General features: G+C 42.2%; 1 protein-coding gene across 1 annotated transcript in view; it reads left to right on the forward strand.

Moving 5' to 3' along the window:
• Nucleotides 1-27950, forward strand: part of pla2g7 (phospholipase A2, group VII (platelet-activating factor acetylhydrolase, plasma)) — an 85008-nt gene that overhangs the window by 27653 nt on the left and 29405 nt on the right. The window contains exons 2-5 of the mRNA XM_067984309.1: nucleotides 4068-4182; nucleotides 8598-8748; nucleotides 10767-10860; nucleotides 17548-17616. Coding sequence (XP_067840410.1) covers nucleotides 4087-4182; nucleotides 8598-8748; nucleotides 10767-10860; nucleotides 17548-17616 — 410 coding nt within the window. The 5' untranslated portion in view covers nucleotides 4068-4086. The remainder of the gene's footprint in view (nucleotides 1-4067; nucleotides 4183-8597; nucleotides 8749-10766; nucleotides 10861-17547; nucleotides 17617-27950) is intronic.

Consider the following 27950-nt stretch of genomic DNA (forward strand, 5'->3'; position numbering starts at 1 on the left):
GCTATCATGGGGGCCAGGAAGGGAAGTTGGGTGGTCAGTAGTTTAGTGCGAATAAGGTCGAGAGAGCAGAAGGTGGGTCTCGTGGACAAGATGAGCTCGGAGAGGGCATGAAGGGTGATAAGAAAGAAACTAGAGAAAGACGCGGGTTCGGGGCTAGGACAGGGGGGAACCTTAGGGGAAATTTTGCTTGGTGGGCTAGGGGAAGGGAGGGATGTGGCAGCTGAATAGATGGTCTCAATCTTAGTGACAAAGAAGTTGTTTTCTGGCTTTGAAATATATTCCGATCCCCGGACCCTCTTACCTGAGGGCCGCTGTGACACTAGCAGCGGCCCAATCTTGCATTCCAATTCGCCGGCGTGCTCTTATCATGAAATGAGGCCTAAGGCCCAATATCAGGGGAGACTTGGGCCTCACATGTCAGGTGCATGGAATGGGCGTGCCCGAATTTCTGGGCCTTGGTTCCCAATGCTCTCCACCACTGGGGTTTTTTCTTGTCATGTCTGGGTCTGTTATAGCCTAATTAAAAGAGGTTATGATTAGTTAACAACTCCATTATCATTGTATCATGTGACTACCAGGATAATAGAAGGCAAACTAGATGGACCTTGGTCTTTTTTTGTCGAGCAATTCCTATGTTCCTGTGATGGTTGGGTACTCAGCAGTAATAGTGCTGCTAAAGGTCAAGAGCAGATTATAGGGCTTTCTCTTCGAGATGGTGATTACTATTCTATGCTAAGTGTTTACAGCATTTTTTGGTTTTGTTTCAGATTTGTGGGGGAGACTGAAACTAGGGCCATAAATATAAGACCGTCACTAATAAATTCAATAGTGAACTCAGGAGAAACTTCTTTATCCCAGCCACAGTACTGAAACGGCCTTATCAAAGTCACAAACGACATCCTATGTGACTGTGACTGTGGTAAATTACCCCTCCTCACCTTTCTCAACCTGTCTGTAGCCTTTGGCACAGTTGACCACACCATCCTCCAACGCCTCTCCTCTGTTGTCCAGCTGAGTGGGACTGCGCTCGCCTGGTTCCATTCTTATCTATCCAGTCATAGCCAGAGAATCACCTGCAATGGCTTCTCTTCCCGTTCCCTCACCATAACCTCTGGAGTCCCCCAAGGATCTATCCTTGGCCCCCTCCTATTTCCCATCTACATGCTGCCCCTCGGTGATATCATCCACAAACACAATGTCAGGTTCCACATTTTCACTGATGACACCCAGCTCTACCTCACTGACGATACCGGATTTCTTTTAACCTTAGTCTGGTTCAGCAAAAACTGAAGCGAATACACTTGAAAGTTTAACACAATTTTATTAGCTGCAGCTGACCTTATCTAAAGAATTGATTTCAACTCTTGACAGAGTCTGGTCAATCTCATAGAACAGGCAAAATTACATAGGCAGAGTTCACACAGTTATACATTTTCAGAGTGGGGAGGGACATGATTAGCAAGGGGTTAAAACCAATCATAAGCTGAGTCTAGGCAAGCCATACTAACTGACATAATGACTGACCACTCACAGGTGATACCTGTTCATGCGTAGGTCAAAGGAAAGGGAGTCTTGCTTATCTCTGGCCTGGGATGTTTTTCGACCTTGTCCGAATAAGGATCCATTCATTAGGCAGCTGCAAAACAACACTCCCTATGCCTCCCTACCCCAGAATTCAGCTCTATCATATCTCTTCACTTGATTAATCATAAAGCATACATTTTCATAAAGAAAATTAATAACATAAACGAATGATCAAAGAAAAGCTAATTGAAAAGCTCATTGTTCTAATTCTAGCTAGCAAAACCTAGTTAACCCCTGGTTTACCACACTGCCATTTTGCTATGGAGGTATCTTACTGAACTACTGAAAGCTTACTACATATGCATTTTCATTAGAGGGGCACCTCGTAGGTATTATCATCTTAACCCCTCCACTGCCTCTGATTTGTCACACTGCTTGTCCAACATCTACAGATCCCTGAAGGTAGCATGACAGGTAGATAAGGTGGTTAAGAAGGCATACAAGATACTTTCCTTTATTGGCCGAGGCATAGAATATAAGAGCAGGGAGGTTATGCTGGAACTATATAAAAAACTAGTTAGGCCACAGCTTGAGTACTGCATACAGTTCTGATCACCACATTACAGGAAAGATGTGATTGCATGAGAGAGGGTACAGAGGAGATTTATGAGGATGTTGTCAGGACTGGAAAATTTTAGCTATAAGGAAAGATTGGATAGGCTGGGGTTGTTTTCTTTGGAACAGAGGAGGCTGAGGGGAGATTTAATTGAGGTGTACAAAATTATGAGGGACCTGGCTAGAGTGGATAGGAAGAATCTATTTCCCTTAGTAGGGAGGTCAATAACCAGGGGGCACAGATTTTAAAGTAATTGGTAAAACGGTTAGAGGGGAGCTGAGAATTTTTTTCACCCAGCGGGTGGTGGGGGTCTGGAACTCACTGCCTGAAAGGGTGGTAGAGGTAGAAACACTCATCGCATTTAAAAAGTACTTGGATATGCACTTGAGTTGCCGTAATCTACAAGGCTATGGACCAAGAACTGCAAAGTGGGATTAAGCTGGATAGCTCTTTTTCAGCTGGCACAGACACAGTGGGCTGAATGGCCTCCTTCTGTGCCGTAAATTTCTATGATTCTATGATCCAGTGCTGGATGAGCAAAAATTTCCTCAACTAAATATTGGGAAGACTGAAGCCATTGTCTTCCTTCCCCGCCAAAATCTCCGTTCCCTAGCCACCGATTCTATCCCTCTCCCTGGCCACTGTTGAGACTGAACCAAACCGTTCGCAACCTTGGTGTCCTATTTGACCCTGAGATGAGCTTCCAACCACATATCTGCTCCATCACCAAGACCGTCTACTTCCACCTCCATAACATTGCCCGTCTCTGCCACTGCCTCAGCTCATCTGCTGCTGAAACCCTCATCCATTACTTTGTTACTTCTAGACTTGACTATTTCAATGCTCTCCTGGCCAGCCTCCCATCTTCCACCCTCCATAAACTTGAGCTCATCCAAAACTTTGCTGTCTGTATCGTAACTCGCATGGAGTCCCTTTCTCCCATTACCCTTGTGCTTGCTGACCTACATTGGCTCCTGGTCTGGGAACACCTCGATTTTAAAATTCTCACCCTTGTTTTCAAACCCCTTCATGGCTCACCCCTTCCTATCTCTGTAACCTCCTCCAGCCCTACAACCCTCCGAGATCTCTGCGCTCCTCCAATTCTTGCTTCTTGCGCATCCCCGATTTTAATCACTCCACCATTGGCTGCCATGCTTCAGCTGCCTGGGCCCTAAGCACTGGAATTCCCTCCCTAAACCTCTCCGCCTCTCTACCTCTCTCTCCTCCTTTAAGAAGCTCCTGATCACCTGTCCTAATATCTCTTTATGTGGCTCGTTGTCAAATTTTATTTGATAATCACTCCTGTGAAGCGCCTTGGGATGTTTTACTACGTTAAAGGCACTATATAAATGATTATGGTTATAATGTGGAACTCGCTACCACAGGGAGTAGTTGAGGCGAATGGAATTGATGGATTTAAGGGGAAGCTAGATAAACACATGAGAGAGAAAGGAATAGAAGGATATGTTGATAGGGTTAGATGAAGAGGGGTGGCAGGAGGCTTGTGAAGAGCATAAACACTGGCATAGACCAGTTGAGCCGAATAGCCTGTTTCTGTGCTGTAAATTCAATGTAATTTCCAGCATCTGCAGTTTTTAGTTTTTTGTTTACATTAATTTCTCAGGTCAACAGCAACTGATTTAAACTGTTTAGCCTCTATGTAGAAAAACTAAATTTCAACAATGTCATACTTGATTAGAGCAATTTAGCCTTATGAATGGGAGATAAGAGACTTTCTTGGGATAATTGCACTTTAATGATTACGCAGCGTAATGATGAAACTGGTGAATCTCAACAAACTAAATCCAACATAGTGTTGTGCAAAAGAGATCAGACAAAAGAAGTATTGCTTCACAATGTTGGCAGTGCAGTAAAGTATTTGTGGCATAACCAGTAAATCCAATTTAAAAACAATATTTTTTTACAGATAAAAACTCGTGTAGAATATGGGGAACAGTGGAAGTCATTTTTTTGGGATCCCTGCTGGGACGGGACCAAATTTGGTTGGATGTATTGATTTGATGACTGATCGCACAATTCAGGTAAGGTCCTATGTGGTATGCATAGCAGGCAACATGCAAAATCCAAATAAGCAGATAACAATTGTGATATTTATAATATACCGAAGCCGAAAGTATACAAGCTTTCTCAATTGCTGAAGACAAAATCTGTAATGTGCATAAAATTAATAATAATTGTGAACAAGTTTAGATCAAGAAGTATTAAACATTTTAAATTTTATTTTGACTTTAATGTAGTTTGATTTGATTTATTTAATTATGGCTTTTCAATATTTGAAACTTTTTAAACTGCCCCGATTTTAACTGAACGCACCCGATGAAAAGGGGGCAGTTTCGGGGGTGTGTGTGGGGGGGTTCAATGGAGCGTAAAATCGGGTGAGGTGTAAATCAGTCATCTGACCCGAACTGTGAGGTTAAAATCGGGGCTAATTTGTTTATTTGGTGCCTTAACTGTGGCTTCGTTTGAGCTGGTAATAGGTTGGTTGCCTAAGTAGTGTGATTGTCTGTTTTTTTTCCCCATGACAGATTATTGTGCAAGTTAAGACAGTATAAATTTGAGATTACTCTTGAGCAATGAGAGACCAATGGAGTATGAGAGATCAGGAGAATGTGGAGTTGAGGCTTTTGGTGCAGTTAGCCTGAAATTATACTTAAGGGGTTAAAGCACTAGGTTAAAAATAATTTAGTTTAGTATGGGGAGAACAGCTGAAGCCAGTGATGTGCAATACCTGCATGATGTGGAAACTCCTCAATGCTTCAACTATCAGCAGTGACCACGTGAGGAATTGGGGGGTGGGGTGTGACCATCCTTTTTGGGTAGGAAAAGGAGATGTGGACAGTGCAGGGAACCCCCGAGACTGAATCAACTATTTTGGTATCATCCTATTTTGGTATCATCTGCAAATTGCAAAACCACCCCCTCTCGGCCTATGCCCATTGATGTACATAAAGAACAGAAGTGGCCCCAGGACTGAACCCTGTGGAATGCCATTACACACTTCCAAACACTCTGAAAAACTGCTCTTAATTCATACTCTGTTTTCTCCCTTCTAACCAATTTTTAATTCAGTTTTTTTTATCCTTCCCCCCCCAATTCCATACCCTTTAATCTTCTGTAGTAATCTCCCATGTGGTACCTCTTCAAAGGCTTTCCTAGAGTTTATGTACATTACATCTGCTGTGTTGGCGAATAGTTCAAAATGCAATATTCATTTGCTACCGATCTTAGCTGAAGCATTTGTAAGCATTTCATGAGGTGAATTTCTGAACACTCTCCGGTGCCCCACTGAAATTGTCATTATTGTATGTGAGCCTTAATGATGAGTGTTGGCAGGCTATTCAACTATGAGTGGTATCACAGCTGAGCCCAAATGTGACCTAATCCAATGTCCACAATCGAGTCACTGGATAGCAATCAGGAATGGGAACCTCTGGCTGTCATTTATTTCCCTCCACTTCCCTAGACCAGGGCACAGTAACCAATTTTAATGCCTCTACTGTTATCCTGGCTGAGATTAGTTAACTCAGCACAAGACAGGGATCAAACCTGAGAGATTTCCATTCTACATGGCCCAGTCCAACATCAAGTATTGCATTTGGGGAGGCTAAGCAATCATTTAGCTTTATCCTTAATCCTGGATCAAAGAGAAACTACTTTTAGATCTACAATTGCTCAAGAAGCCTTGCATTTTATAATCACATGAACACAAGAAATTCTCGGGCAGGAAAAGACCAGCTGGTCTATCAAGCCTGCCCCACACTAATGGGCGGAGTATTATGACTAAACATTTCCTCCCCTGCCCCTTCCCCCAGCAGCCATGTAATCTCCTGGAAGAGATTTTTTTTTAAAAGAGAAAAAACCTAGGGCCAATAAGGGAAAAAAATGCACTGGAAAATTCCATTCTGACCCCCTCAGGTGATTGAAACCAGTTCAGAAGATCTATGATAACTAATTTATAGTCCACATCTGCAGAAACGTCTTCACATACTTCACTAAACTCTTTTTTGTGTTTGCCAGTGTGTTCTGAATGATTTTTTTTCGAAGTCACAGAGTGGTGAGATAAGTGCGTAGGTCAAGATTTATGGAATGCAATCCAACTGGAAATACCGTATAATAAAAGTTGAGAAGGGTAACACATAACCGATTCCTTTTTTAATGTCACTGCTAGTAATGGGATACGGCGATACTATCTGTATAACCATGATGTCATTTACAAGTGGAGCCTTTAATTTTCACCCACATTACTGATTACCCAATGTTACACTTAAAGCTCAGGGAAGCACTAAATGGTTAAGGGATACACAAAGGGAAATAGAGAAAATTGAATGCCAGTTTGGTAGAGGGGGGTCAGCCTAAGGCCACATTGATGCATGAGAATTAAAAAGTGTTGCCCTTAAATAAAAGTCAGTTTGATACTGCATAATGCATTTATGGGCCTGTTATAATGGGCTCGATTTTAGGGTCGGGTTACCTGCGGGTTTCCAGCGGGGGGGCCCCGAAAATCCCGATCTCCGATCACGTGACCGGATTCGGACGAAATCCCGGCCACTTCCGGGTACCGCGCTGACGTGCGGGGCTGCGCGCGCAAGCCCCACTGGTGGGAATCCCGCAGGCAATTAAAGCCAGCGGGGTTCCACTTGAGAGCACTTAACTTGCTCGTTGTGGTCAGTTAATGAGCTGAAGCAGCTGTCAAAAGAGGAAGTGTGGGATTTTACGTTCAAAGCAGTCAGTTTCCCACACTGGGGGAAACAGGACCCTTCAAACCAGGCGTGTTGCAGCCAGCAGCCTGTGGCAGGTGCCAAGGTGTACTCCACGGGGGAGCGCCCTCACCCACGCAGGAGGCCACCGCGTCACATAGGGCAACCCCTGCCCCCCACCACCCCCCGGCCAAGCCAGAGGACAGACCGACACGAAACCGCAGCCCCAGTCCGAGGACCCACACACCTACCCTGCACAACCCCTCAGATCAACACCTGCCAGTTGGGTGGTGTGTGGACACCCTCGGAGGACGAAGAGCATGACCACCACCAGCAGCCTCGCAGTCCACGCCGTCCGCCGCAGAGACGTGGATCCCCCCAACACGGTGTGGTTGCACGCCCACCTGCACAGCAGGAGGGAGGGCTACCGCAGAGAGAGACGCATCGCAGAGGGCACTACCCTCGCCACAGGGTCCACAGACCGAGGCGCAGCTCCCCGGACCTCTCCGAGCAGCAGTGCACAGGGAGGCGCAGATTCGCTCGACATGTAGTCGTGGAGATCTGCAGCCTCTTTCATGCCGAGCTGCTCCTGGCTGGCCCCAGCACCAACTGCTTACCTGTCGCTGGCAAAGTCACCACTGTCCTCCACACCTTCTCCTCCGCATCCTTCCAGGGTGCAGCCGGCAACACCGCCGATGTCTCTCAGTTGTCTGCGCGGACGAGCCCTGCAAATACACCTGCACCTACTCTGCAGTAACACGATGGGTGGCATCAGTGGTGGGTCCTCATAGTGATACCCAGGAGCGGGCATTATTGGACACAATGGACAGGATTCGCGGAGACATGGCAGTGGTGGTGTCAATATAATGTGTGCTGTTTGTGGCTCTGAAATTCAATATGGGTAACACCCATGACAAACCCTCAGACACCCTTGTGCACCCCCTTCATGCTGACGAGACGTTTGCCTTACCCTGCCTACTGCACATATGTGATGCATGCCCTGTGGCTGCAGCACAGGTGGTGGCAGGTTGAGTGAGGCTGGCCGTGAGGGAGATGCACGAGAGGGTGAGTATGGGATGGAGCCATGAGATTGTATGAGGATTGGGTCGCGTGTTAGTGGCAGGATGAGTACTGGCGAGGTGAGTAGGTGGAGGTAAGATGAGGATGGGGTGTGAGTGGGCATGAAGGGTGATGTGACAGAATAGTGTTGGCGGTGCCGAAGGAGATTTGGGGAAGGGGGCAGTGTTGTGGCAGACGGAGTGTAGGGGAAAGACTTCGTGTTCTCACTGCGGCTGACCTACTGCGGTCATTGCAGCGCCTCCTGCACTGTATGCAGGTGGGCGATATGTTGGTGGCGCAGGTGACCCCCTCTGCCACCTCGAGCCAGGCCTTCTTGGTGGCAGAGGCAGGCCGCTTCCTCCCGCCCGCCGGGGGGAAGATCTGTGTCCTCCTATTAGTGGATTGCCTGCTACGATCGCGTGGGCAACCCACTAATTTCGCCGTTCGCGTTTTCGACGCTCCAGGAGGACCACCCGCTGGGAACCCGCAGGCCTGCTAAATTCGAGCCCAATGTCTTTTGGCTGCCATCTTTATATTTTTTCTCTTTTGCTAATATGTCACATAGAGATGTTACTTTTAAAGTGCTACTGAAAATATTTAAATTATGCTTAATTTATTTAGTTTACTTTCAGACTTCGCAGCCTATATATTTTTCTGACATACGCAATCTTTTCCAACAGGGGAGTTTTTTACGCCTATTTTACCCTTGTGAACGAGGTGGGAACCATCAGCAGCCACTGTGGATTCCCAGACATGAATATTACTATGGACTTGCTGATTTTCTTAAATACAACAGAAAACTTGTTGATCGTGTTTTAAACCATTTGTATGGTGAGAAATTTTCTCCACTGCTTCTTGTTTTAGCATCCATTTTTTAAAAAAGATAAAATGTTCTTGCATATAAAACTTTACATGTGGATGGGATTACCAACAATTTCATGTGAAATGAACATAAATTATGGGCATAGTTTTGGGCTGAGCTGTGTTTGGTCTGGATTGGCTAAAATCAACCATTGTCTTCACAACTTTTTTTTTGGGATACCACTTTTTGTTGAATGTTCACAACATTTAATTTCTCATCAAATCATGTCAGGAAAATGACTACATTGGTATAGTAACTGTGCCTGAAAAATGATTGTTCACAAGTATGAGCTATTTCACCAAGGCTTGAGGTTTTTACCAACATCTGGACTTGAAGCCTCCAGGAGCGGTCGTCTGGGGAATATTCCGAATGTTAGTAATTTCTTAGTTAACCTATCGCCATTCAGAAAATAGGGGCTTAGACTGGTGGTGAGGCCAGTTTGTATAATTTGATGTAGATTTAGCCCACTATAAATATTTAACACCAGTGAACTGAAAACACCAATAATTGAATGAATTGAAAAACTGGAATGGAAGGAGATGATGAAGACAGGGGAGACAAAAGTGAGAAAAGTAAACCTCTTCTTCAAGGGCCAGGTAAATATTACAGGTAATATAAATTTTCATTTGTCCTATAAATTCTATGCACACATCATTGCAGATACTCTCAGTACAATCTTGCATAACATTCACTGGTACTTTTTCTATGAAATATTAGCAGTGCTGCAGTACTTCTGTTCACTGTTAGAAAAATACTTGTAACTTTAATAGTGATAAAAGAAAGCTGTTTCATCAGTGACATATGCGTTTGTTACTTCAGTGCTGCGAGCAGTTCAGGTAGAGAATCAACCTACTCCTTCAACTGTGCCTAATTGTATAAGAAGCAAGCTGGTACGCATCTGGGGACCTCCAGCTTGCTCATTGGCACGGACTTTTTCAACGCTTGATGAAGCTGACACATCCACTCCTCTAGCAAATCCCGTGATATTGGTGTTGGGGCAGATGTTATCATATGTGCAGCTGCTTTTTTGAAGGGCTCCAAATTATGATTCTGTTTATTTTTCAATCTGCTGTCACCCACACATCTTGGATGGATTTTTCTTTTGATCATTTTCTTCTGTGCTGAACTCCCCAGTCAGATTTTTTTTTTTGGCTGTCATAGGCAACCCCCAATAGTCTACTCCCCAGCTCATCAATGAGCTCCCCAGCCACCACATTTCTGCAGTCAGGACTGAGCTTCTGCACCTAGAGCCTGGAGATCATTGTGAAGTTTTCTCCTTTTTGCTGCTCACTGCACACAGCACTAAACATTCCATTGACCCATAAGACCATAAAAGGTAAGAGCAGGAGTAGGCCATTTGGCCCTTCGAGCCTTTTTTTTTATTCGTTCATGGGATGTGGGCGTCACTGTCGAGGCCGGCATTTATTGCCCATCCCTAATTGCCCTTGAGAAGGTGGTGGTGAGCCTGCTCCGCCATTTAATGAGATCATGGCTGAACTGATTTTTACCTCACGCTCTCCCTCCTATTATGACAGCCCACCACCACCACAACAGGGCAGTACAATCACTGTGGGTAGAATGAAGAAAAAAGCAACCTTGAGACAAGGGCAACCATACACCAACCTCTGGCTAGCCAGATCCTGGATTCAGACTTATGTTCTTAAATGGTTTGGAAATTTTGAAATTATTTGAAAAGTGGGCTATGTATAGTTTCACTATACATGCATCCATCACCAGGTTACTTGTATTTTGTTCTTTTTGGTAAGTTTTTTTTTTAACACGTTATTATAGTTTGCTCATGTGGAAAATAAGACGACAAAACTTTTGAATATGCTAAGTTAGAGCACAGGGCTTTAAAACCAACGTTATTCCTCTCAGTGAATGATTTTGCTTTCAATTACATTAAACATAACAAGGAAACTTATCAGAACATTCCAGCACCAGCTTTACCTTGGCAGTAGAGTTGAAACATTTGTTTTCTTGCCAGGGTCGTACAGAGTTCCTGCAGAGTGGAATGCCCCATTTAAATCTGATGGAAAATATCCCCTAGTTGTTTTCTCCCATGGCCTTGGAGCTTTCAGGTAAAACTATTGCATTTTAAGATTATTAACAATCGCAGCGTTTCTTCTTTAGGGAGCTTTATCCATTCTTCAGTAGGGAGCAAAAGAATCTTGTGCCCAGTAATTACAACATGTAATTTCAAATAGTGACCCTTAACCACCATTCCAAACTACATGTAACAGTAGTGGCAAAATATTTATTCAGTGGTTCACCTTTACTAATATTAAAAAAATGTTATTCTGTTTAGCTCTTTTGAAATACTTTTGTGTGATTTTAAAATGCTCATGATTAATTTCTGTAACTTTTGAACTTTAACCCGTGCTAATTTTATTTGCTTTGCCATTATTTTTACATCTGTCCACTTATATAGCTTTAATATAAGTCTTACACTTAGCACCAGTCACTAAAAATCTGTCACATTTGCCTCTTGGAACCCTTTTCAATGTATAGCTTTTAGTGAACTACTCTATATTCCCTAACTCACTGTGTACAGTGCTGAAGAACATCCACTAGTGTATATATAATTTTGTATTCACTGAGTGTAGGGAGTGGGAAAATTGTTCATAGGGCACTTTCCTAATTCACTCCATTTCAAGGCAACCGGCACAAAGCAACCTGATTAGCTCAAATTTCATTTATCAAAAGGGTCAAAAATTTATATTCAGAATTTTTTTTCAAATTTGTTTTGCAGCCATGCTGGTTGCTGACCCTCTAATACATGCCACAAAAAATAAATTTATAACATAATAAATGAGGAAAAATTTGAATAATTGTGGGGGAAAAAAATAATTATGTCTCTTATTCACTTCAGCACCTTCCTCATGCAAAACCACTGGGTTCATATTAATTCCAGCCACACTTCTCCGTTTCAAACCCACACAGACTGCCATAGAATGTTTCAAAGAAGCCGTTCTGAGGCTCTAGGAAATTTGCCAAATGCGTGAACTATAAGGCTCAGGATCTACTGTGCGATTTGCCCTCCACCGCAGTGTATGCAGAAAGAGGTTGTGCAGTTCTAATTGCACCTTATTCTGTCCTCACTTCTCCATGCTCAATCTAACCTGACTCTGGAGCTGCTACACCCAAACCCACCCAATTCAACTTTGCAGTTGTTATTCCCCATTGCACCCGACACTGCTATCATTATTCCCTGCCAAGCTAAATTCTGCAGTCGCAGCTCCCCATTGAACTTGAGCAACTTTTGCTCTGCTTTTAATATCTGCTGTTTATCAGGATGTTGCCCAACTACTGTCAGAATTCTAAGAATGAATGCCAAACCAGTGCTCCCCTGCTGTGCCTAGCTTGATTCTGCAGCCAACTTCAAACATAGAGAGCCAGAGCTGAAACTTGCAAGAGATTTTGTGTATTATAAAGAAAATTATAAATAATGCAAAACAATTTAGGGGAGCGCCATTACTAAATTTGGCTACAACACATTGTGAATACTTGTGATGCTGCATTTGGTTTCTAATTGCTATACACTTTTCATACACCAGTTTACATCATAGCCCATTATTCCTAATGACTGTAGAGATAATTGTAGAAGATCCCGGTTATCCTGGAAATGAGAGAAGTAGGGTAATAAAATAACTTTTTTATATTTTTACTGTTTTATATCTGGAACCCTCCTTCTGCCACCCACTTCCGGGAGCAAAAAAAAGTGAAAACGTAAAACTTCCATCTGTGACCACATATCTTTTTCTTCATGTCACACAGCTGCACTGGTATCATAGAATCATAAAAAAGTTACAGCATAGAAGGAGGCCATTCAGCCCATCGAGTCTGTGCCGGCTCAATGCAAAAGCAATCCAACTAGTCATACTCCCCCGCCCTTTCCCCATAGCCCTGCAAATTTTTTCCTTTCAAGTACTTATTCAGTTCCCTTTTGAAGGCCACAATGGAGTCTGCCTCCATCACACCCTCGGACAATGCATTCCAGATCCTAACCACTCGCTGTGTAAAAAAGCTTTCTCTCATGTCACCTTTGGTTCTTTTGCAAATCGCCTTAAATCTATGTCTCTGGTTCTTGACCCTTCCACCAATGGGAACAGTTTCTCTCTATCTACTCTGTCTAGACCCTTCATGATTTTGAATACCTCTATCAAATCTCCTCGCAACCGTCTCTGTTCCAAGGACAACAACTCCAGCTTCTCCAGTCTATCCACGTAACTAAAGCCCCTCATCCCTAGAATCATTCTAGTAAATCTCTTCTGCAACCTCTCTAAGGCCTTCACATCTTTTCTAAAATGTGGTGCCCAGAACTGGACACAATACTCCAGTTGTAGTCGAACCAGTGTTTTATAAAGGTTCATCATGACTTCCATACTTTTGTACTCTATGCCTCTATTTATAAAGCCCAGGATCCCGTATGCTTTTTTAACCGCTTTCTCAACCTGACCTGCTACCTTCAACGATTTGTGCACATAGACCCCCAGATCTCTCTCTTCTTGTGCCCCTTTTAGAGTTGTGCCCTCTAGTTTAGTTTATATTGCCTCTCCTTGTTCTTCCTACTGAAATGTATCACTTCGCATTTTTCTGCGTTAAATTTCATCTGCCACTTGTTCGCCCATGCCACCAGCCTGTCTATATCGTCTTGAAGTCTATCACTATCCTCCTCACTGTTTACTACCCTTCCAAGTTTTGTGTCATCTGCAGATTTTGAAATTGTGCCCTGTACACCCATGTCCAAGTCATTAATATATATCAAAAAAAGCAGTGGTCCCAGCACCGACCCCTGGGGAACACCACTATACACATCCCTCCAGTCCGAAAAACAACCGATCCCCACTACTCTGTTTCCTGTCCCTTAGCCAATTCTGTATCCATGTTGCTACTGCCCCCTTTATTCCATTGGCCGCAATCTCGATGATAAGCCTACCATGCGGCACTTTATCAAACATCTTTTGAAGTCCATATACACCATATCAACTGCATTGCCGTCATCTATCCTCTCTCTTACCTCATCAATAAACTCTATCAGGTTGGTTAAACACAATTTGCCTTTAACTTTGTGCTTTACTGTGCACACACGACTGTACCGCAGTGGCTGCATAAATTGTCTTTATTTATAAAGTGCTCCTGTCATTATAGAATAGTGTGCCCCTTGACTCACCATGCATAACGTCACAGAAGATCCACTAGCAATAATTTAGCATTCATTAAAGCAATATTCTTTGCATAGGAATGTATAGGATCATCTAGACATCCCAGTGATATTTAAGGAGCTAAGTTTGTTGGTGATTGACAGCTGTACAAATCTTTTATTGCCAGTGTTTCTAATCTCGTTCCTCACACACCAGCACCCCAGATAATACTCCCTTCAGCTGAAATAATAGCTGGCAAAGACAAACCAGTCAGCATGTACAATATGTAAGCATTCATCTTGTTGCTAAATTTAGTCAGTGCTTGCCTAATCTAAATCTGGCTGTAAGTAAAATCTTTGTTTATTATAACCTCCCACACTTGAGATTCCATTGCACTTATTGTTCCACAACCTGGGTATGTTGTAATTCTTCCCATATCATGGCAGGAAATGGGAGGAGAGGAGAAGAGATTCACATTGCCTGCTGCTGAACCAGGCACGTTCACATCACCGCAATGGACTGATGTGGGTGTGTAGCAATTTACTCGCATTTTGTTGTTCAGCAAATGCAACTTTGATCTCCAGCAGTTTGTTCTATCTGCAGGACCACACGTCCCCCTTGCTACCAACAAGGTGGAGCAGTGATAATGCCATCTGTGTATAGTCCAGTGAGGGAATGGCCATACTGTAACATGAACTTCACAGTGCACACTGAAAACAATGATCAAGCAAGTGAGCTGAGCAGTATGATATTTTGTGCTACAGCAGGGTATTTATAGTTAATTGATCATAACAAAATTAAATATTTTTTTTTAGAAATGCTAACAGGTTACTCACTATTAATTTATTAGAACCATATAAGGAAGAAATTTTGATGCAAGCTTTTCCACTGGAGAAAAACAGTTGTTATTAACTATAGCCATTTGTCAAAAGGGGAGGAGGTCAGACTGTCACTATGAATAAGCAGAATTTGGAGGGAGGTTATGGGAGAAGGAAAGATAAGATGCATCAGGAAATAAATTTAGGAATAGTAACGTAATGAAAGAGGTTAAAAAAACTTAAGACAAAAGTAAGGTGCACAATTAAATGCTTTTGCCTGAATGCTAGAACCATTAGGAATAAAACTGTAGAATTGGAAGTAACTGCAGCAGAAGAAAAATTTGATATCGTAGTGGAAATGTGGTTCACTAGAGGAGATGTGTATAAATTCAATATTCAGGGATATGTTGTTCAGTAAAGATAGAAAGGGAGGACGGGGAGGAGCAGTAGTGTATACAGAATAAGGATGTCCAGGAAGTTAGCACGATGGTTTAAACGTAATGAAGATTAACAAATTGCCTGGGCAGATCCCATGAGAAAATTTGTGGGGCAGGGGTTATGGAGTGAGCAATTCATTGGCTACTGGAGAGGTTCCAAGGGATTGTTAGCAAGCAAACATAGTGTCTGTATTTGAACAAAGTAACGCCAATATAGGATGAATAATGAAATCTATACTATAGAATAGGTTGAAGAAGTAGCTGTGTACTAATAGCTTAATAAGTAAATGTCAGCATAGATTTAAGAGGGCTTGGTCCTGCTTGCAAACCTCCTCTTTGAGGATGTTATAAATAAAATATCCTAAAATGTGGTTTGTTTGAACTTCCAGAAACCTTTGACAAAGTCCCACATGAAAGATTACTAATTAAATTACAATTCATGGGAATCCAGATTAGAATGTGTCATGGATAAGAAACTGAATAAAAATAGGAAACCGATTACTTGTAAGCAGCATTGTATCAGATTTGGGGGTGGGTGGGGGGAGGGGGAAGTGTTGAGTGGAGTACCGCAGTGTCACTGCTTTGGACCCTTGTTTCTCATCTTCATAAATGACCTGGATGCAGAAATCTATTGTAAACTTGTTAAATTTGAAGCTGACACTAAAATAGAAAGTGCAGCAGGAAAGGAGGATGCAGTTAAAATTTTGCAGACGGTTTTAGGTTTGTTATACAATTGAGCAGCTAAATGGCAAATTAAACTTGATACAATTGCAAAGCATTACATATTGGAAGAAAGAATGAGCAACATAACTATAAAATTAGTGTGACTCTGAATGTCAAGACAACATGGAGAAGTAATTAAAAAAACAAATAGATTGAGATATGTGGTCATAACAGAAGTTATGCTGAGGCTTTTAAAGAACCAGTCAGACCTTTCTTGGCATACTATATGTAAATCTGATCTCCACATTTCAAGTGGGGCATACATTAATTGGAAAGGATGTAGAGAAAAGCAACACGCATGATCCCAAATGTAATGGGGATGAGCTATGCATACGATTATAGAAGCTTAAACTCCAGGAGCTTAAACTCTTGTCTAGAGAGAAGGTCGTTAAAGGGTGATCTTAGTGAGGTATATAAAGTATTAAATAGTATTGATAAGGTAATCAAGAGTATTACTTTAAGGTTAGTTAGACTGGTAGAACAAGAGGAAATAAACTTAAATTTGCAAAAAGTAAATTTAAGACAACTTAGAAAAATTTGGCATTAAGGGAATTCAAGATCAGTTGAATATTTGGCTGAATGAGCTGAACTACTAGAGGGATGAGATTTCATAAATACTGTGGCTACAAGAGTAGGTCAGCAGCTGGGTGTTCTGTGGCAAGTGACTCATCTCCTGACTCCCCAAAGCCTTTCCACCATCTACAAGGCACAAGTCAGGAGTGTGATGGAATACTCTCCACTTGCCTGGATGAGTGCAGCTCCAACAACACTCCAGAAGCTTTTCTCTACATCGTTTCCAATTAGTGTACACCCCACTTGAAATGTGGAGATCAGATTTACATCCAGGACAAAGCAGCCTGCTTGATTGGCAGCCCATCCACCATCCTAAACATTCACTCCCTTCACCACCGGCACACCATGGCTGCAGTGTATACCATCTACAGGATGCACTGCAGCAACTCGTCAAGGCTTCTTCGACAGCACTTCCCAAACCCACGACCTCTACCACCTAGAAGGACAAGGGCAGCAGACACATGGGAACAACACCACCTGCATATTCCCCTCCATGTCACACACCATCCCGACTTGGAAATATATCGCCGTTCCTTCATCATCGCTAGGTCAAAATCCTGGAACTCCCTTCCTAATAGCACTGTGGGAGAACCTTCACCACACGGATTGCAGCGGTTCAAGAAGGCGGCTCACCACCACCTTCTCAAGGGCAATTAGGGATGGGCAATAAATGCTGGCATTGCCAGCGATGCCCACATCCCATGAACGATTTTTTTAAAAAATTAACTAGATTTACTCGAATTCAAAGTAATTCATTGTATTTTAAGCATTTTCGGGTGCTTCTTGAGAGGCATGACAAGGTGCTTTCTACAGCATTATGGATGTCTAGTCCGTGTGCCAGTATTTGCTGTGAAATATCAGTGCAAAGCAGGCCCCCAATGCTACTTCTGCCGAAGTCCAACTGCTAATCTACCAGTTGGTCTGCCCTCTCGGCGCTGGTCCCAGGGCTAGGGCAGAGATTGCTGGGTCTGTATATATTACAGATGGGAGCTGTCAGGAGAACGGATAATCTAGTTAAATTCTTTAACTTTCAACACCGAAGAATTTAAGCAAAGTTTCTTCTCTTATTTTAGGACTCTGTATTCAGCTATCTGCATTGAAGTGGCTTCACAGGGATTTGTAGTTGCTGCCGTGGAACACAGGTAAGAAATAAAACTTGAATTCCGGTCAAGTGAAACCCCTTTACTAATAAATGATGTCTGAACAATATCAGAGTCATGCATCTTAACTAGACTAGAAATATTGCTAGAAAACACAAGACAAGAATGCATGATGTTCAGCCTGAGGGATTTTGTTCAGTTAATCGAGACAAATCAGCGTTAATGTATTCAAGTCCCAGCAGTGATTAATGATACATCTTGCTTGTCAGCATATGTAAGGAGTTTGCCAGATTTTGTAGCTGGGGCATCACAAAATACAAAAAAAAGGTTGACTGTGAAAATGAGCTGTACAGAAAGATTGTTTGAGAATGACGTAGGATGATGCTTCTGTATTTAGCTTCCGGGCCTCGCTTCCTAATGAGAGGGAGGATTTCAGGGCTGATCTTTACAAAATTGTTGGAAGTTGAAGGGAACGCATGCCCACAACTTCCTGATTAGTGCTCTTGGAATTTTTTTTTTGTATATAGTATATGAGTCACCATTGACTTGATTTTTGCATCAGCATAAGGTAATACTCTGTGAGTGTAATACAGCAGACCTACATGTCTGTAGGTGTGATAGCTTAATGAAATAATAATGGTCTGTCGACTTACTTACACCATACTTACACATTGGGCCCGATAATTGTGAGGGGGGGTGTGGGGGAAGGCCAGAAACGGCTGAGGAACGGGACACTGATATCGGCAGGACCTCATTATCGTGTTTTTTCTTCCATTTTCCGCCCGGCAGCCGGCCAAATTGACAACCTCACCAGCTTCCAGGTGGGAAAACCAGCGGCAAGAGGCCACAGCCGGGGACCCTTGGGCACGGTCCCCGGCAATCAGGAGGGGGGAGGTCGGCCGTGATCGCGGCATGTAGAGAGTGACATCAGGGGTTGGCCACGATCGGGCCGGACAGAGCGAGAGGCCATTGGGGCTGGAGGGGAAGAGGTTGCCGATCACAGCAGGGGGGGAGAGAGAGGCGGTGATCGGCAGAGGGGAGGCTGAAGGCTTCCTTGAGGGGCCGGGAGAAGTATTCCTGCTGCTCCTGGCCCACAGGGAGTGCTGGAAAAGGCATTTACCTTGTGGATCCGGCAACCTCCACCTCCTATTCACTGCCGGGTTTCCCGACCCCTGGGAAATCCGTGCAGCGACTGTAAAGTTTAAATCGGGCTCCCAATTGCACTATGGGAGCCCGATTTAAGTACATTACTGAAGTATTTCGCTTCTCAACAGTGGGACACTGGGACACCACAAAACCCATTTCCGTAAAAATGGCAACGAGCACGTACATGGCAGGTTGGGGACACGTTCGTCGATTTTACATTTTTAATCTCTCCGTCCCCGCCCCCGGCCCTCTCCCGCCATTCGTGGGAGCTGTTAATATCAAGGCCATTGAAACAGATACAAAATAACATTTTAATGCAAAAAGCATTGATGTAACAAATGTAACAACTTGTAATTCTATAGTCATCAAGTGCAGGAAAACATCTCTTTGCACTTTGAGTTAAGGAGGTAAAAAAGTAAGAGTTAACCAATTAATTAATTATTAACCAATTAAATATGTGATTGCACTAGAGAGGGTACAGAGAATGTTACCAGAACTGGAGAATTTTAGCTATGAGGAAAGATTGGATAGGCTGGGGTTGTTTTCTTTAGAACAGAGGAGGCTGAGGGGAGATTTAATTGAGGTGTACAAAATTATGAGGGGCCTAGATAGAGTGGATAGGAAGGATCTATTTCCATTAGCAGAGGGGTCAGTGACCAGGGGGCATAGGTTTAAAGTAATTGGTAAAATGATTAGAGGAGAGCTGAGGAGAATTTTTTTCCAGCCAGAGGATGGTGGGTGTCTGGAACTCACTTCCTGAAAGGGTGGTAGAGGCAGAAACCCTCAACTCATTTAAAAGGTACTTGGATATGTACCTGAAGTGCCCTAACCTACAGGGCTACGGACCAAGAGCTGGAAAGTGGGATTAAGGTGGTTAGCTCTTTTACAGCCAGCACGGACACAATGGGCCGAATGAGCTTCTTCTGTGCCGTAACTTTCTATGATTCTAATTGTGGCACAGGACCACCAAGTAAATTTTTAATCCTTTTCAACAATCTCTCTCCACATCCAACTTCCCACCAGCTGAGTCAAAAAGGGTTCTACTTCACCCAGGCCCAGTTCACAAAGGCACCACATCCCATCCACTCCCTCTTCCATTCCCCTTTTCTCCCTTCCCTTCCCTCCCCTCCCCCTCCAGCCATTTCCGCCTCCCCCCTCCCGCCATGCATTGTGCCTCTTACCTTGCATTCTGCTCCCATCTTTGCCCTCACCTTGCCTTCTCCCCCCTCCCTTTAGCATCTGTTTCTCCCTGCCCATTCCTATAGGAGTCTGGTAGCTAATGCACATGACAGTCTCTGCTCCTTCCCTTCACACTTTAAATACTAGTGGCCCAGATTAATACTTCTATAAACTTTGCAGCTATTGTTCCCTGTTGCACCTGATTTTGTCACAATCTTATGGGTCAAAAGTAAGTGTGTTACCAACTAAGCCAGATTCTTAGTAACTGAAAGAGTAGTTGCCAATGGTGGAGGGGCAAGGAGTGAGTAGTAAGCCACTGCTAAAGCATCATGGGGCGCATATGCTTAGAGAAGATCACACAGGTTAATGTGAGGTGAGGGCATGGAGGGATTTGAATGTGAGGAGGAACATATTTAAATCAATTCACTGGGACATGTACAGGAGTGAACCTAGTACAACAGCTTGCATTTATGTAGCAATTTTAACATAGCAAAACGTCCCAATGCGTTTCACAGAGGCGTAATCAGACAAGAATGGATGCTTAGCCAAAGAAGATGATATTAGGAAAGATGACCAAAAGCTTGGTCAAAGAGGTATGTTTTAAGGGGAGTCTTAAAGGAGGAGAGCGAGCTGGGTTTAGAGAAGGAATCCCACACTGTAGGACCTTGATATATAAAGGCACGGCCACCAATGGAGGGGGGATGTACAAGAAGCTAGTCAGAGCAACGGAAAGTTTGTGGGGTTGTAAGGCTGGAGGAGATATAGGGAGGGCGATACCATGAAAAGATTTAAACACAAGGATGAGAATTTTAAATTGGAGGGGTTGGGAAACCAGAAGGCAATGTCGAACGGCAAGGAGATTGGTGAGTGATACTTAGCCTAAGATGAGAGCCAGAGAGTTTGATAGTCAACACCAGAGGCATGTAACTGCTGGTGATAGCCAAAGAGGATGGCTTCAGTTTTTCTGAGATTTAGCTGAGGGAAATGTTGCCTCACCAGAACTTCTATCTGGTTGGAGCTTGTAGCAAAGGATAGAGCCCTGTGGTACGCAGGTGGTGATCATCAGGCTCAGGAATAGAAGCCATTTGAGAAGATGTAATGTCTGTGCTGCAACAGGTATGAGTGGAAATAAGAGAAGTACCATGGACAATAGAGGAGGAGGACGGACTGATCGACTGTGTTGAAATCAATGGAGGGGTCAAAGATGAAGAAAAGCCGTGAGCCACAATCACAGTCTCACAGGATGTCATTTGTGACTTTGACCAGTGCAGTCTCAGTACTGTGGCAGGATGGAAACCAGATTTAAGGGTTAAATAGTTTTGAAAAGAAGGCTATCAAGAGTGTTTTTCAGCAAATATCTGAGCATATTGCAAAATAATATTGGTGTCCTGAATATGTTGCGAGTGAGGTGGGGGGGTGTCGTGTGTGCACGTGTTTATGTAGAGAGGGGGTCGTGACTGCTGTGTGAGGGGAGAAATCAGGAGTGTATATTATGAATATTTACCAAAGGAGACAACTGCACTCAAAAGCCCAAAAAGAATAACCATTCTTCCTCATTCATTCATTCTTCACATACAGGCAAAAATTTCTTCCATCCCATGGGGGGAGAAATTACTTAGCAATATTTTAGTGAATTTTTTGAAGCAGGCTTATTTTGAAGTGGACTCTGTTCTTTTCCCATTGTCACCAGCAACAAGTGTGTCTTGTTCTTCCACACCTGAGAAAAGGTGCTCAATATTTACTAGATCTTCTTCTCGCCCCGGCAGTCTTCCTGTTAATGTTGTAGACATTTGTATTTGAGGGATAGTTGTATTCATTTTCACGTAGACATCTGAAACAATCGAGCAATGTTATTAAGATTTAGGCCCACTCGGCCCTACAGACTGATTTAACTTCAGCATTCTGTTTCTGCAGCCGCTGAGCAGTGCCATCTCCTGGCTTCAAAATTTGTGTGGCATGTCAGAGACTCTTGCTGGAATAGATGTCCACGACACCTGCCTTTTGTGCCTTCCATCATCGCACTAATCCTCCAGGATTTGCAGGAACCACCTCAATTGGTGGAAGGGAATTTGTGTTAAAATGTAACTATCACTTGCACACAATGCAATCATGACAAAATGATACCCGCTCTCTGTCTCTTCCTCCTTCCCTACACAACAAAGGTTTGCCAAAAGCTTTTTTACTAAAAGTAAGCCCCTTTCCATAGGTGCACCTGCTGCTGTCAGCACTTTTCTTTTAATATATAAAAAAATTCTGTCATCTGCTGGGAAGAGAACCATGAAAGTTCCAATTATATAGTCGAGTCTGTCAGTTATCTTTATTTCTAATATTCATAGACTAGGTCTGGGCAGGACACCTCCGTGTTGTGAGAGATGCATTCTCAACATGTAACTGTTTGACTAACCTCTAGGTTATTTGCAAAGTGTGCTCAAGATTTTTTTTACAAAAAACAAACTAGAAAAAAGTAATTAATTCTGTGGTTCATGCCTCTCAGCAGGAATATTTTGCTGATGTTGATGTGTGCTATTGTTAAGGGAACAGACCAAATTTCACGGGTCACTGATAAACTAATTAGAAAAGGGCATTAAATCTCAACAGTGCTTCAGCTAGTTGTCTTGTATACGCTGTCAGTTCTGGAATAATGGATAGCAAGTAGATATAGACAATAGTAGAATTGCAAGGTCATCAATTTGAGGCAGTGGTGGAATGGAACACAATAGTTAAAACAGTGTCTATCTTCTGACTGGAATGTATAGCACTTTGCAGTAAGAGCTACTCTTCTATGAGTTGTAAACAATTTTACAACACCAAGTTATAGTCCAGCAATTTTATTTTAAATTCACAAGCTTTCGGAGATTTTCTCCTTCCTCAGGAAGGAGAAAATCTCCGAAAGCTTGTGAATTTAAAATAAAATTGCTGGACTATAACTTGGTGTTGTAAAATTGTTTACAATTGTCAACCCCAGTCCATCACCGGCATCTCCACATCATGACTTCTATGAGTTGTTCATGGACATTTTCTAAGCCCTGACACAATGGATGTATCTGTATGATTCTTGACTTTAATCGTCATTTCATTTTTTTTTTACAGTCTATGTAATCATAATGTAAAATTGTGGCCAAATGTTGTACCCACCTCTATCCCTGACCTGCTAACTCATTTATGGACAAGGCATCGAACTGAGGCGTCCTGGCCTGTTTGGTTCAGCTCTACACTGTGCAGTACGTGTACCTGCTGACTGATTGGGGGAAGCTCACATCTTCAGAAAAAAAACTTGTATTTATTTTGCGCCTATCACAACCACAACCAAAGTGCTTTACAACAAATGAAGTACTCTTGAAGTGTAGTCACTGTTGTAAGATAGGAAACGTGGCAGCCAATTTCCACACAGCAAGGTCCTACAACAGCAATTAAATAAATGACCAGATCATCTGATTTTGGTGTTGATTGAGAGATAAATGTTGGCCAGGACACCGAGAAAACTCCCCTGCTCTTCTTTGAATAATACTGTGGGATCTTTAATGTCCACTTGAGAGAGCAGACAGGGCCTTGGTTTAACATCTCATCCAAAAGATGGCACCTCTGACAGGGCAGTACTAGATTATGTGCTGAAATTTTTAGAATGTGGACTTGAACCCATGACCTTCTGACTCAGGCACAAGTGCCACCACTGAGCTAAGGCTGACACCTTAGTTTTGATCCAGTAGTACCTGGGCCTTCAGATTTTGGTGTTAAGTTTTATATTGTTGGGAAATTAAATTGTGAAACTTTTTCTTATTTTAAAAGATAATACTGCTGAAAGGTCAGGGGTTAGAGGTGTCCTTAGAGTTGTGAACTGAAACAAAATTATCTTTTTATTATGGAAATTGGAAACTCACTAATGTTAGCTGTTCGAGTCAAACTATCGCAATTCTTTCCTTCTGTTTAAAGATAAATCTTAAAATTTAGAAATCTGTATTATTAAGAAGAGAAACCAATGTATATTTTATCCTGCAACACATGCAGACAGGCAGACTTGTTTGATAAGAAACCCGACCTTCCATTACTTGTCTAATATAGTTAACATTTAACTATTACTGCATAAAACATCTTGTTTGAACGCAAGTCAATAGTGAGGTATGAACAGTGTCACTCATGACTTGTTGAAACTTCTGCCAAGTGGAATGCAGGCTGTGTCCCAGAGCTCCTACTGAGTGCCATCTGTTTCTAGTCTGTAACAGTGGATTATATTCCTCAGGCGCATTAGGTCTCCTCAGCTATTGTTGCGTGCAGTGGAATACCGTGACAAAGAAACCTGTCGCACGGTAATTGGCAGACCAGCATAGAATGGTTTCCTGTTGCAAACCACTGTGAATGTGTGCTCTTCAGTGGTTACTCGTTACTTTTTATTTTTGAAAACAAAATGATCTGATTAACATTTTTGATCCATCTTTATTAAGGTTGTATTTTGTATGCAAAAATATAAATTATTTTTATTGAATGTTTAAAGATTTTTACTGCACCTAAGTGGTCCAAGCAGAAGTGTGGAGTAGATTATTATAGAAGTCCACGGAGCGTAGAGGCAGTATTTTGTGCTTCCAACTGTAAAAAAAAATCCTGTTGTAAACTCCTGTTTTCTCTCGGGATCATGTAAATTCAGTCTGACACTTCCAAGGGGTTTCATAGTTCATTAATAAATTGCCTCCTTAAAACAGAATAAATGCCAGTTAAAAAAATATGTATTCTATTTTGCTAGTGAAGCTGACCTCATAATCCAAGTGCCAAACTCACAAGTGGGTTGTCCAAGTACTCCTCACTGGAAAAATATAAAGGCTACAGTTAACTCTTCATATAATAAACGTCATCATCCATACTAAATATTTGTTACATGTGCGTTTGTAGTAACTGTTAAAGGGGTGTGAAAGTGTGTTGGAGCCACGGTAATCACAAATTGGAGTCTCAAACTTCCCTTCCATGTTAGCTGACCTTATAAATGGTTCCCTCTCCGAAATGGATCATGCGTATTTCATATTTTATTACTGTATATACGCAATGGGCCGGAATGTGCTAAGAAAATAATAGCGTGACAATGATGCACGCCATTATTAATATTCAAATTGGCCAGCAACTTGTGGCGAGGGAGCAATATCCTGTGAATTGTGAATCACCACAAGTTGCTGGATGATTTGCGCCACTCAGCCGTTATCCTTGCAAAAACGGCATCTCTCCCTCGACCTCCCGTGAGTTTCATGAACTTGCTGCATTTGCACATTAATTGCCCATTAAACTCACCACAGAAAGATAAGTTTAGTAATTAATAAGGTAAGTACCCTTTTAACGATGTGATAATTGTTAATGACTGCCAATCAACCTCTCTAGCCCAGAAAGTGAACAATTAAAAATGTGGAGTCTCATTCCTTCAGGTAGTGAATTGTTGTTGGAGATTTTAAAAATGTCAAATTCAAATTTTTACGTTGTCTTACTTTTCCTTTCTGTCTTTTTTTTTCTCTCTCTTAATCCAATCTTTCTTTCCCACTCTTTATTTCTCTTTCTGTACCTGATTTGATATGGAATTCACCCACTCTAATTTGCTTTCTTTCTCAGTCCTTCCTCAGTCTATTTCTCAATCCTTTAAATCTTATTAGTTAAGGAGATAGACTGTTGGTCCTGTTGTTCACCAAGGTCCCAGATGCCCTGTTGTCCTCGCCACACTCGTACTTCCAGTAACTCTGTGGACAAAAAAACATTTGAGCTTCAGATTGCACTATATTTGTGCTGCAAATTGCAGGAAATGCGAATTGATAATGGTGCAGCGATGTCAACATCGCATCTGGGACCTCATGAATATCCTGCCCAATGTTCTATCTCCTTAACCAATGAAGGAAATCGATAAAGATAGAGCGAACGCTGTAGATGGAAATAGGGTGAATTAGAGTCAAATTAGATATAGAAAGAGAAATAAAGAGAGCGAAAGAAAGAGTGGATTAAGAGAGGGAGAAAAAAGATAGGAAAAGTAAGAAAAAAAATTACTTACAAGCAGAAGAAGAGGACATTGTAATCCAGTTGTGTTTGGGAATTGTTGTAAAGCATAGAATTACATAGAATGTACAGCACAGAAACGGGCCATTTGGCCCAACTGGTCTATGCTGATGTTTATGTTCCACACGAGCCTCCTCCTTCCCTACTTCATCTAACCCTGTTGGTCGTGAGAAGTTAATAATGAGTGAATGGCAGGGTAGGTGTGCGAAATGTGCAAACATTCTTACTCGTATACTGTATCCTAAAATTATTTTCTGAAAGAAATCTATCTAATTTGTATTTCTGAATGTCAAAATAGCTTTGCATCCTGAAAATGATTGCTTTCTGACACTAACAGGAGTGTGAATGACAAGACTGGCACAAAAATATTGCCAAGACAGATTTTTAAAAAAGTTTTAAAAACCTCTAGAAACAATTCATTACCTGCTGGAGTGAGACTCCACCACTTTATTTGTTCCCCTTCTGAGCCTCCACGGTTGAGTTTCATGTCAGGACCATAAATCATGTCATTAACAGGGTCCTTACGACATGAATTACCAGCCCTAAATGGCTGCAGCGAGATTAATTCGCATTTATGGTGTAAATCCAGCAATTTCATGACACTCAATTAATGTTAATGGGGTGGCTCATGGTGAGGTTGCAATTTTTGTTGGTTTTGTCGAGGCTAATGGCAGAGCGGTACAAATTGTTCGACAATTTGTGGAGAATCAGAACTTGTGTCGTATCTCCTCTTCACCATAAATTGCTGGATTTTTTGCAATAATAATGGCAGGCGCCATTAATTCGCCATTATTTTTCAGTAGTTTCTGGGCCCACGTTTCCTGATGATCCACAGTAAATAATAAAGCTGATAAGACTACCTTCAGGTTCCACAATACTAATAAATCTTATTGGGGCAGAAATCACACAGAAAATAATGGTGAGCTTAACAGCGCTCACCGTTGTTAGTGGTGAAATCATGGAGCAAGTTCCGGCATTCGCACATGCGCAGTGAAATGCGGAAATCCGGAACTTTATCCGACTGATTCGCTGGCGATATAACAGCTTTGAATTAAAGGGATATTGCCCGCTGCAATGAGTGAAATCATTGAACCAGGGCCAACTTGCTCATCTGCCCAGCTGGAAAGTAACTAATATCACCACAACAGATGCTTAAAAATATCAGGCCTAAACTAAATTTTAACAGCGCAGTAAGTCTTAATAACTGCCAAACAACTAAAAATTAACTTTTAAAAATGTAGAGTCTCATTATTCCTTATTTTAATAGTTTTGGTCATTTGAAAAAAAAAATTTTAAAATTTTTTTTTACTTTTCCATTCTGCCTCTTTTTAATTTAAATTGATTATTTCTTACCCTCTCTTTCTTTTGCTGTCTATAACTGTTTTTACAACAATTTTAATGTTGTACCTTTCACTTCCTGGATTTCATGTTCCAGCTTGCAGAAACCGATTTGCGGCGTATCAAAAATGCTGCAATCTGGTCGAAGAGAGTGATCCTCTCACTTCTCCCAGGGTCCTAGCTTCACTAGAGCTAACACTGGGCTCTTTTCTGCTCCCTCTTAGAGGAATTGCTCCCAGTAAAGACCGCGCTAAGTTACTGGGTTAGTATAAATCTGTGGAGCGGCAAGCACAATAGGTTCACTGCTCCAAGCAATTTCTGCCCCCATTATCTTTTAATTTGAATCATGATACCTATCTTGCTTATGCATGCACTTTAAATAAAATTCAGAGTCTCATTTTTCTTTTTTTTAAAAAAGTACCAATGTATAAAGATGCAAATGCCTGATAATAGTTACAAGGCAGCGATTTGATCTTTTAGTTCTGCTAATTTTCAGAAATTGCTTGAGTTTGCTCTTGCAATTTGACATCAGCTAAACTGTTTGAGTTGCTAGCGTCTATCACATATATGTAATTTATTTTGCTAAAAGGTCATCATTCACAGTATAACAAACTCAAATCACTTTGTACAAGAAACATTTAAATTCACTATTTTGCAATATTAGTTGACAATTCTGTATTGTGCATGTTGATGCT

This window comes from Heptranchias perlo, chromosome 5 (assembly GCF_035084215.1).
Source record: "Heptranchias perlo isolate sHepPer1 chromosome 5, sHepPer1.hap1, whole genome shotgun sequence".
Lineage (NCBI taxonomy): Eukaryota > Metazoa > Chordata > Chondrichthyes > Hexanchiformes > Hexanchidae > Heptranchias > Heptranchias perlo.